Below are 11,764 nucleotides of genomic sequence, written 5' to 3'. Positions count from 1 at the left end.
GAAACAAAAGCAGACTCAAACTACACTCTGAGTGTTTTCGGAAGCCTGCGCCTAAAGCTACAGCAGCTTCGGGTGACATTTCACCCACAGCCCGAGTACAAATGTACTTGGAAAGCTTTGTAAACTACCAGTTCATTCAGTTCATAATATTCTGCAATGAAAGAGTGTTGGTGATAAAACTGAACAAATGTTTATTGTTCACTCTTAAATGTACATTGAAAATTGACAGCTGATAAAACCTGTGCTCCAGGTCCCATATTCATATAACATTTAAGGCTAAATGTAGCTCTTAAAGGTATAAAGTTCACCCAAAAATGAAAATTGCGTTATTTCATCACCCTCAATTTGTTCCAAAACTGTATGAGTTTCTTTCTTCTGTTTAACACAAAATATGATATTTTGAAAAATGTTAGTAATCAGACAGTTGTAAACCCATTGCAGCACCCATTGAGTTTCATAGTCTATATTTTTTCCTACTGTGAAAGTCAATGGGTGCCAACTGTCTGATTACATTTAGCCTTAAATGTTATATGAGTATGGGAGCACAGGTTTTATCAGCTGACTGTCTTTTGTTGCTTATAATAAATTGGAATGTTGATAACACTTTGCAGTCTTTAATAATGCTCTCAATTATATGTAGATGCATATTTTATGCATTAGTGAGTGTGGTGGTGCCTGTGGGGTGTTGCTCTAGGATGGGAGGGGGGGAAATCACAGTATACTCACTACAAAAAAAATAGACTACATCACTGGATAGATAGATAGATAGATAGATAGATAGATAGATAGATAGATAGATAGATAGATAGATAGATAGATAATCTAATTTATCTATCTATCTAATCGGAGAAAAGAAGATACATAAGCATCCTTTTGCATATTACATTTAGGCTCTTTCTATGGCGTCACAGACCACATGCAGTCTTATATAAAGTTAATATGTAAGGATATGAATTGTGCAGCGTTGTGATCGCTTATAACAACTCTATGGCGTCCTCTGTGTCAGTAGCAGTCACAATACAGCAGTGTATTACCGTATTACTTAGTGTACAGGTGGCCGAATTACAAACAGTACGCGACTCCCTCTCTAAGTGCACTAGGCTGTATTCGGTAGTGTGGCCACTGCGCACTATCTAGTGCACTACGTGTCCTATAGGGGGCGGTTTACAACCCAGCCGCAGAGGACAACAGATGTGTCATGGCGGACTCCCTCGACGAAGGAGCAAATGACTCGAAGAAAGCCGTTTGTGGGACTAACAGGAAAGAGATGAACGCCATTACAGAATCCGGTTCACGGAGAGTCTCTAACTTAATCGCCAAATCACAATATTGTGAAAAACTGCAGGAATGGATGTGGCAGTATTACTGCGGGTATGTGAGCTATCAGAGCTGGGGGACACAAGCAGCGTGTGGGAGCCTTACAACACCAACAGGGGGGGCGGATCTGTCTAACACAGACCTGCACAACTGGATCACGTATTCGTCTGGTGTCCCTTTCGCTTCATTTCCGTCCATTCCTGTCCCCTCTAACAGTACGGCTGCTAATAGCGTCAGTGAACGACAGATCTGGAATAATGTCCCGAGTCAGAATGGTCCTGTCCCCCTGCAAGTGCAACAAAATGGAAACGCCCAACAGCCAGGTAATGATGAAAGCTGCTATTCATATAAATGAATAAACATTCAGTCCCAGATTACACATGGTTATGTTATTGTACTACTAAACCCCAGGGGTTGCCCAATAGAGATCATGTAACATGATGTAAATGTTCTGTGTTTTTCCTGTAATCCAATCCCCGTGCTGTGGATTTGATTTAGGTGGAGAATATTTTATTCCTTCTCTTCTCCATCGCTTCCTGGCCGAGATAGTGGACTTCTTCATTCTCTTTTTCATCAAAGCAACCATTATCCTGAGCATAATGCAACTGAGTGGAATGAAGTGAGTCAGGTTCATATGTTGTGTTCATTTCATTCAACTTTCAAATTTTATACTAAGATCACACTATATATACACACAATATACAATATATATAACACCAGCACGAGACAAGGGCCGACTCCAGCTCTGTCCTAAACTAGGGCTGTGTGTGGATATTCAAATACCAGGTCAGGTCTGAGGTGTCCGCATTTTAATATAAAATTACTATTCAGTTCCATTCAGTTTATGGCCTCCAGCTGCCTGAGAATCGGTAAAAAATATCTGTGAATAATGCGCACAGATCGGTGTGCATCAAAACTAAATAAAGTCTTCGGAGCAGGTGAACATCAGATTAATATAAAGCTTCTATTGCGTTACTATGGAACTTTCATGAAGATTGGATTTAATCTGATGCCATCTGATTTGATCTGATGCTGCTATAGCAGGGCTACTGTGCTGTCTGTGAAGCTTTAGTCACATGTATAAATCTTTATTTTAGTATCTCTACCCTAAACCTAGTGGTCCTCCTGTCTCGTTCACAAGTCCTCAGCAGTACGTGAATTAATACATACATATGGGACAGTGTGTCGAATAACATGCGTTGTTATACAGTACGCTTTATTGTTCCACTAGCATTAGAGTTTCATTCTGATTCTGATTCTAATAATAAATACAGACTCATTCCTGAACACTGATTGTATGATGGATGGTATGATAGATATAGCTAACAAACTACAGGGCTGCAGCATTACAATTTCTTTTTTAAACCAATACAAACTAGGGCTGGGCGATATGGCTGAAAACTGTATCACGATATCAGTGTTTCATATCGGTCGATATCGATAATTATTGATATTTTTTATGACCCATTTAAAATAAGGACCAGGAGAAAAATATATTACATTTAAACATTTTTATTTTAAACTTAATCTTCCTCTGATCATAATCCCCTCAGTTATTAAGACAGAAATGTCAGCAACCAGGAAAACTCAAATAATTACAATGTAAACATAAGTCTAAAGTCACAATATACACTTAACTATTATCTCTTAACATTTAAGGTGCAAAATGAAAGAAAATGTAAGAAATGCTTAATAAGGTGTAATAAAATAGTGCAAAGTGTTAAATATAAACATAGAGAAAAATAGTTGCAGTGTTTTGTAAACAAAAATAAAACTGAGGTAGACTGAGATACATCTGTAATATAAAAAACAAACCTGATACAGAACAGTAACATTGTCTGAAATATAAAACCTGCAGAAATATGAAAAAGTAACAAGTTATTCTACTGAATAAGTTACTGAAGAGGAATCCAGCAGACCAGCACGAGACAACGATATGGTGCAACCAAACATGATACTGTTACATGATTGGCTGTTAGCGTGTCACTCTCTATGTTGCTAGGTTACCAGAGAACGAGTGCCTTTGTTAATGCAACCAAACTTGCTTTGCAACCTGTTTTCTTCCGACGAAGAATAAGAAATATCGAACATTTTATCGAACACATTTTTTTTCTCGATCACGTGTCTATCGCGATACATATTGTTATCCTTTTATCGCTCAGCCCTAATACAAACCCAAAGTCTGCAGCAGCTACAGTAGTACGAGTAGCAGAGAGCCACTAGTCACATGAATCACACAAAATATTAATATTCTGAATAATTTTCTCTTTCCCATTGGCATCACCACTGTTTTGGGTACATTATACAGAGCACATACTTTATAGAAAGTCTTGATTGCTGTCATGCTAATGGCATTATTGTAACTCTTGATGTTTTAGGGACATATTAAAATTTGCCATGCACTTTATTGTGGAAGAAATAGATGAAGACACATCCATGGAGGATCTGCAGAAGATGATGCTCATGGCTCTTGTGTACCGGATACTGGTGTGCTTCTATGAGGTCAGCCTGAATACACATTTGTTGCCTTTCTGGACTATTGAACATGCGTCAAGTCCTGTGCTGAACATCACTCTATTATATTATACTCTATTAATTGTATACCCGATTAAACACAAGTCTATCTGTCACTTCCTGTTTAGATTATATGTGTTTGGGGAGCTGGTGGAGCCACGCCAGGGAAGTTTCTGCTTGGCCTAAGAGTGGTTACTTGTGACACGTCAGTCCTGGTCCAGCCCGGCCGAGTGCGTGTGGTGCCTGCTACTAACGTCAGTCTCTCAGCGTAAGTTCTGATGTTTCTATAAACATACAGCATGTATGAATCTCATAAAGCTTGTATGAAAAAAACCCAACATGATTATTGTGTCCAAGGATAAAAACATCCTACAGTCATCAGCCACTTCAGGAGGAACAGCTGTACACCTGCACATTAAGGTGGTTATCCTGGAAAGTTCTGATGAAGTGGATGCAGTTAAATCACCCACTTTGTGGAAGTTTGTTACACAGTTGTTTAGCTACAAAATTCTGGCTACAAATTTGAGTTGTTTCTGTATTTTTTCTATATTGTTTTATTTGTCGAATTCGGTCGCATCAGGTGCAGAATGAGTGATTCCTATCGGGGCCAATGGGAAAACCTAAATAAATGAGAGGAGATACCTGCCAAAAGAGTGCAGATTTTATCAGATAGTTGTATTATATATTGAGCAATTACACCTACATTTATATACAGTAATCCCTCGCCACTTCGCGGTTCAAGTTTCACAGTTCAAGTTTCGCGGCCTCGGTGCATCGCTGATTTTTCAAAAATATTCATCGAAAAATAAAAAACGTTTCCTAGGATGCCAGACAAAGAGGGAAACTCTCTGAGGCTTTGTACATACCCACGGGCACTCAGACAAGGCACATGATTGGTTCCCTGCGCGAGATCTGAGCTGATTGGCTGCACATCATCGCATCCTCTCCCAGCTTCTTCCCTTCTCGCCACTCTCGTTCACGCTGTCAACTGTGTCTTGCGTATTGTGTTCGAAATTAACTTTTCGTTAAGCCCTTACAATGCCTCCTAAGTGCCGTGCCCCAGCGAAAGATTCCTCTAGTGAGCCCAAGAGGAAGATGATGACAAACAGTGAAAAGTTCAAACTTAGGGCCAATCCTACTTCGCGGATTTTCACCTATCACGAGGGTTTCCTGTCCCCATTAACCGCGATAAACGAGGGATCACTGTACCTGGATTCTTGCTCAAGGTCAGTGTCAGCGTCGTGATTCAAACCAACAGCCTTCTGATCAGTAGTCTATTTACATTTGCAGCATTTGGCAGACAACATTTACATTTATCTCATTTACACTCATAACTGATCAGGGCCATGCTGAAGGGCCCAGTGGTGACAGCCTGGGATTTGAACTCACAACCTTCCAATCGGTAGTCCAACACTCTAACCACCGAGCTTCCAACCATTTCAACATGATTTGTGTCACCTATAAATATGCTGCACAGTCCCAGTTGATATCGGAGGGTTGATTATTATCAGGAAGGTGTTAAACACTGTAGGAACAGTGACCGTGTGATCACTGCATCAGATAATTGGCTGGACAAAAGTGATATTCAGTGGCTCTGATGCTTGCGCGTTAGTGTGATATGTAAGAAAAACCAAGAAAGCTTAATCATCTCATGTTATTTAGTATGCACTAGGTTTATTTAGATTAGTGATCTATAGATTTTTTTCATAAAGAGAACTAGAAATTTAAGTTGAATCTCCTGCACAGATTCTGATGTTTTTATACATTTTACTGAAGGTTTGTGTAATCAATTCTATTATCTGTCTTCTCTTAGGTCGACCATCCGAGCTCTAAACAAAAATTTCTCCATTGCATTTTTTTTCCCGGCGTTTGTCACGCTGCTCTTTTACCAGCACAACAGAACTGTGTATGATATTGTGGCAGGGACTATAGTGGTCAAGAGAAACAGACTCCGGTGATGTGTGAATTTTACCTGCTGAGAAAACAACTCCACCTGAAAGACTGATCCAAAGAGCTGCTGGGTCACAGGAAAGAGAGAAAATGAGGAAGTCCGCTGAGCTGACAAATAGAGACATGCTTGACATCAAGTCGTTTTCACTCCAGGTTCTTAGAGAGAACTTGCTGTAGAGAGAATTTTTTGAATTTTTTGAGCAATTGATTTATTATTATTTCTTGCAGTTGTTTGGCATGTACATGAATTTTTTAATTTTTATTATTAAGAATTGCAATGCAATGAGTAACATGCAAATTCCATTAATTTTGTATTTTTTTTTAATGCTAATTACTGTGTTAAGCATTGGGATCTGTATATCATCACCTCAAACAAAAGAATCAGTCAGAAGTATCTAAATGTTTATCAAATCTTCAGCATTGAACATTTTGTTACCGCGTTCCTTAAATAACAAAGATGCACTGGATTAATGACTTTTTATATGTGTAATTTTTTTTCTTCATTAACACTTCATTTGGCCTCATCTACAGCTCGACAGTTCAGACCAGGGCCACAGAAATCTGGCAAAACATCGTTCGTTAAAAAACCTCACAGTATAACAATAGTTATTAATTTATCCGACTCTATATATTTTACTGATTGTGCCTTTAATAGAAATGTGCTATTAAATTTCTCCTGTATGTAAATTGCGATGTGTATTATTGTGTTCATCTTGATTCGAGCTCTCGCACAGTGACGGCTGGATCGGGAGCGTTTATCTGAAAAGTCAGTACGTTGCTGTTAGGCAAATATTCTCAAGCAACTCTAACAAGATGCCTGCACTGAAAGAATATCAGGCAAATACTGTACAAACTGTACTGTCACTTCTTTTTTTTTTTGTTATTTCTTTATTAATATACTATAATTTACAGTTCTGCAAGCTAATATTTAATACATAATACTCTGATGATTTCTGGTGTACTTATACATTATCCCTTCACATGTAAGAAATCTGTAGAAAGGCATATGTATGTGTGGAAATCCCATTCATTTAACTGACATAAAAAAAGCTGCTCACAGTCCTGCTACTTCATAGTTTATTTGTTTTACCATCCAGGGAAATTGTATACATTATTTACTGTATAACCCAGATAACTACTTCTGTTTGTTTCGTCTCTTCTCTCGTTATCGTCTCTGGGATTTTCCTCATCCAGCAGCACAGGTTTGATTCCCAGACAGAGACCCAACCCAGCCACTTAGCAGTTAGCTCTCAATGCTGATCCCAATCCCTGAGATAAAATGTCAGGCATAAATCCTGTGCCATATCAAATATGCATATCAGATTATCACCGTAGTAACCCTGAACAGAGAGCAGCTTTAACTAGCAGAAAACAAAAAAATCCAGATAAGAGAGTTAGATGAGTGGATGATAGCGTTCACACACCACAAGGACGTTATTAATGTCTTGTGATGCAGTATGGCTTGACCAATGCACCCACAGTGTTCCAGGCATTTGTATACAAACTGTTCAAAGAGCTATTCAATCATTGCATTATTGTATACATTGATGATATCCTGATGTATTCCAAGTACAAGAAATCCCATCAAAGACAGAGAAATGTGAATTCCTGCAAGACCCCATCACTTTCCTGGGGTACATCATTAACTTACAGGGAGTGAAGATGTACAGTATAGAAACAAGGGATGGGCAGTGACGAAGTGGCCTGCAGTCTCCAGCATCAAGGAGTTACAATGCTTTCAATGCCTTCTTTTCCAGGAAGCTAACCTTTGCTGAAACTAATTATGACATGGGAAATAAAGAGTTATTATCCATCAAGGAAGCTTTGGAGGAATGGCTTCACTGATTGGAGGAGGCTTGGTGCACATTTCAAGTAATAACAGACCACAAGAACATAGAACACCTTGTTGTTTTTTCGGCTGCAACCTGGTCTGCATATTTGATTTGGCATATTTTATGCTGGATACCATCCCATTTTTATCCAGGCTTGTGACCAGCACTGAGAGATAGATCTTCAGTGGCTAGATTTGCTCCCTCTTTTCCTCCCTGGCATTGATGGGCCACAGCAATGGGCCACCACCAGCAGACGAAATGCTGTGTTTGAATCCCTGTCATGCTCAATGGGCCATGTTTTTCATGCGTTTCAATTTCAAGGTTACCTACTGGCGTTGTATGAAGAACAGCAAAGAATACGCTCTCTCTCGCCATCACAACCCTGGGCAAAAACCCTTAGTACTGAACCCATCCTCTGTCCTATGGTTAGAGTTCCCATACGGTGGGTTATAATGGAGAAAATACAACAAGAACAATAGGCTGAATCCCCGGTGCCCATCAAGCAAGCAATATGTACCAACTAAGCTATGGCTTAATAGTTATTCAGGGGGTTCACACATTTCCCAAATTAGGGCATTATGGGATTCAAAGGACTACCACTCTCGTTCAAAATGCCTTCTGGTGGCCTGCATTGACCAGGGACCTGGAAGAATATGTCAAGGCCTGTTACATCTGTGCACAGTCCAAGACACCCCACCAGCTACAAGCCAGACTATTGGTGTAGGATCCATGCCCTGTTAGACATTTTACCTGTTGGAACATTAGGGGCATTCCGGCAGTTGTGTCTTGTGCCGTGTGTTTGTGTTTAAAGTTGTGCTCAAGTGTCAAGGGTGGCCTAGTCTTTATTCCTTCTGCCTCCAGACACCCTTTACTTATGTCTCTAATTGTCTTCCCTTTTTTATTCCCCTGTAATCCCTGTAGTCTTCATGTTCCCCGGACGTTTGTGCAGGATCCTTGGGCACATTGTGGAATTGGGGCCTGTCAGGATCACACCCGGACATTTTACCTGTTGGAATATTAGGGGACATTCTGGCAGTTGCGTCTTGTGCCGTGTGATTTTGTTTACATTTGTGTTCACATGTCTGACCCACCCTAGTCTTTATTCCTTCCCACCTCTGCACACCTGTTCCTTATGTCTCTAATCATCTTCCCTTTTCATTTGACCTGCATTACCTTTGGCAGCGTGGAATTTACATCATTGTTTTTGTCTTTGTGTTCTCTGTTTGGTTTCTCTGTCTTGTTTCTGTTGAGTTTAAGTTTCTTTCCCCCAGTGTCCTCTGGTTTTGTATTTTGTTTTGTGTTTTATGTTGTCTGTGTTTTTATTCATGAAGACGCCTCCATTTTTCTGACAACTGGAGCCACTCCCCATGCCATAATGCCCATTTGTCCCACATTGCCATTGATTTTGTTACAGCGCTCCCTCAATTCCCATATTTTTTTATTCTGCTGCATCCTCCTATGTTTCAATTTCAAGGTTTCCTACTGGCCTGGGATGAAGAACAGCAAAGAAGAACGCTCTCTCTTGGCATCACCGCATTCAAAAACCCTTAGTCCTGGAACGCATTCTCCCTCCTATAGTTCCTGTACGGTGGGATATAATGGAGAAAATACAACAAGAACAACAGGCTGAATCCCTTGTGCCCATCAAGCAAGTAATATCACCAGACATGTCAGAATGACAGTATCAAATCAAATCAAATCAAATGTTATTTGTCACATACACATACATACAAAGTACGACATGCAGTCAAATTCTTTCTGCATCTGTCTGGTATATAAGCATAAAAAAAGGAATGCAATTTAGGATAAAGAACAAAACAACACCAAAAGGAGATAGAGTATAGTGTATAGATAGAGTAAAAGTATAAACTATATAAGTGGAAAAATAATGTGTATACATATACATAAATATACATAAATGTGTATGGTTTTTAAAGACTGTCCTTAAAGTGTCCATGTGCAGTATGGTGTGTAATTAGTGTATATAGTGTATAAAGTGGCATTGTGCTGTGCAAGTCCAGAGTTAAAGTGTCAGTCCAGAGTTAAAGTGTCAACACAGTGAAGATGGAGGGAGAGGTCCAGTACAAGATCCTGGGTGTTTCCTGATTTAGACTCCAAATGGTCGGCAGGAAGAAGCTTCTCCTCATTCTCTCTGTCTTTGCTTTCAAGGAGCAGTATGACTTAATATCAACATCCAGCAACGTTGTATACGCAGACATCAAAAAGATATTTATTGTTAATATAAAAAATGGAACACTGATGAACTTAACAATGTAAATGTGAGAGAGTAATAAAAGCACCTGCTTCATATTTTATTTATGTGAGTTTATGTGAGTTCACTACAGGATATTGAACTATTAAAGAGTATTGAACTATTATCAATGAAATTCTGGTTACACATTTGCACTTGTGTACAGTTACAGGGGGGAAATTATACATTTATAACTCTTTTATTTACTCACCCAGATCTGATTCCTCTCAAGGTTTAATTGAAATGAATTGAATTGAAATTGGGGGCATGTTGGCTTTGTGGTTAGTACTTTCGCCTCACACCTCCAGGGTTGGGGGTTCGATTCCCGCCTCCGCCTTGTGTGTTTGCATGTTCTCTCCGTGCCTCGGGGGTTTCCTCCGGGTACTCCGGTTTCCTCCCCCGGTTCAAAGACATGCATGGTAGGTTAATTGGCATCTCTGGAAAATTGTCCGTAGTGTGTGATTGCGTGAGTGAATGAGAGTGTGTGTGTGCCCTGTGATGGGTTGGCACTCCGTCCAGGGTGTATCCTGCCTCGATGCCCGATGACGCCTGAGATAGGCACAGGCTCCCCGTGACCCGAGAAGTTCGGATAAGCGGTACAAAATGAATGAATGAATGAATCGTGTTTTGGGATAGCATCGTGCTATTAACTGAGCAGCTGTGTGTTGTTGTTTTTTTCCACAGGCTTGTGTATTCTGTCCAGTGTCTCTTAAAGCAAGCCCAGATTCTGCAGTGATGAAGAAATGACAGAGCTTTTCCTTGTATCTGGCTACACTACAACATACACTACACAGGGCATCGAATTGACCAGTAGATGGAGTAAGAATTCTAAATATTCCCTCTACTGACAATTTATCTATTTCTGAATATTTATTACAGCTGCTGGCTTTCTGGAATAGAAGATAAAAAGTGACCAAAGAAAGAGTATTTATATAATGTGACAACAGACTGTGTAACATCATAACTGAGATCGAAGGAAAAGAGGTAAATGTCACAGACTGAGCTCGGTTAAAATCCTTCGTGTTTTTACATTTATATGAAGATTATATAATCTCTTCAGAGACCATTAAAAAAATTCACAAGAATCAATCCACTGTTGAAGACATTTAGGGGGTGAAAAGGTCAATTCTGTTGCTGTCCTATACAACACCACATAAGGTTAAGCTGTACAGTCATCTCAATGTTTCATATGTTGTTAGTGTGATGTATTACTGTGTTGGGTTTTATTAACATTGAAAGCAAAGCTGACAGGAACAGATGGTTCTCTCTCATAAACAGAGCTCGACTCCCCACAGACCTCTGTCTCTATCTCTGTCTCTTGATTCGGCGAGCAGAGCTCAGGTCTTCACGGCCTCGTCTTCACCTGACATCTGACATGGTACAGTACAATGCAATTTATTAGCAAACAAGTTCATTTTTTTGGGGTTAATAAGCAGGAAGAGTACTAAAGGCTACTGACATTTCCTATTCCCTGGTTTTCAACTAGTTGCTTATTTGTGTTATAAATATTTGTATCCTTGAGAATTTTCAATTCTGTGGATTCTGTCTTGTAATATTATTTCAGCCTCAGCAGCAGGGCAGCTAGGCATGCGTTTGAGTAGTAGTAGTAGTAGTAGTAGTAGTATTGTGTGTGCACACACACTAGTACATATATTTGTGTGTGTGTGTGTGTGTGTGTGTGTGTGTGTGTGTGTGTGTGTGTGTGTGTGTGTGTGTGTGTGTGTGTGTGTGTGTGTGTGTGTGTGTGTGTGTGTGTGTGCCAGAGAGAAAAGCAAGGACAGAATCAGGTGGTGTTGTCAAGGGCTCCCTCTGAACAAGCTCATTGGCTCATTGAGCAGCAGTCCTGCATTAATTGATGATGCATTTGGCTTGTTGTAGTAATGATGTCATCTGCAGCCAA

The 11,764-nt window shown here is 39.8% G+C and overlaps 1 protein-coding gene across 2 annotated transcripts; it reads left to right on the top strand.

Annotated features, from left to right (window-relative positions):
- Positions 1-825: 825 nt before the first annotated feature.
- Positions 826-6,468, top strand: fam8a1b (family with sequence similarity 8 member A1b). 2 transcript variants are annotated; one of them, XM_027147873.2, is made up of 6 exons: positions 826-1,640; positions 1,816-1,936; positions 3,696-3,819; positions 3,960-4,099; positions 4,189-4,251; positions 5,645-6,468. In XM_027147873.2, the coding sequence occupies exons 1-6, from the start codon at positions 1,199-1,201 to the stop codon at positions 5,787-5,789; spliced, it is 1,035 nt and encodes a 344-aa protein (XP_027003674.1). In that variant the 5' UTR covers positions 826-1,198; the 3' UTR covers positions 5,790-6,468. The 2 variants fall into 2 exon arrangements, with proteins under 2 accessions (XP_027003674.1, XP_027003683.1); XM_027147882.2 differs by lacking the exon at positions 4,189-4,251 and having other exon boundaries at positions 847-1,640.
- The last annotated feature ends 5,296 nt before the right edge of the window (positions 6,469-11,764 follow it).

This window comes from Tachysurus fulvidraco, chromosome 3 (assembly GCF_022655615.1).
Source record: "Tachysurus fulvidraco isolate hzauxx_2018 chromosome 3, HZAU_PFXX_2.0, whole genome shotgun sequence".
NCBI lineage: Eukaryota > Metazoa > Chordata > Actinopteri > Siluriformes > Bagridae > Tachysurus > Tachysurus fulvidraco.
The sequence above is the reverse complement of the archived record's forward strand: the minus strand, read 5'-3'. Positions and strand labels throughout refer to the sequence as shown.

Bases quoted from the DNA above. Each gene is read 5' to 3' on its own strand.
- fam8a1b (XM_027147873.2), top strand. From the start codon at position 1,199: ATGGCGGACTCCCTCGACGAAGGAGCAAATGACTCGAAGAAAGCCGTT. The intron at 1,641-1,815 runs GTAATGATGAAA...GATTTGATTTAG, and splicing joins TGGAAACGCCCAACAGCCAG to GTGGAGAATATTTTATTCCT. The intron at 3,820-3,959 runs GTCAGCCTGAAT...CTTCCTGTTTAG, and splicing joins TACTGGTGTGCTTCTATGAG to ATTATATGTGTTTGGGGAGC.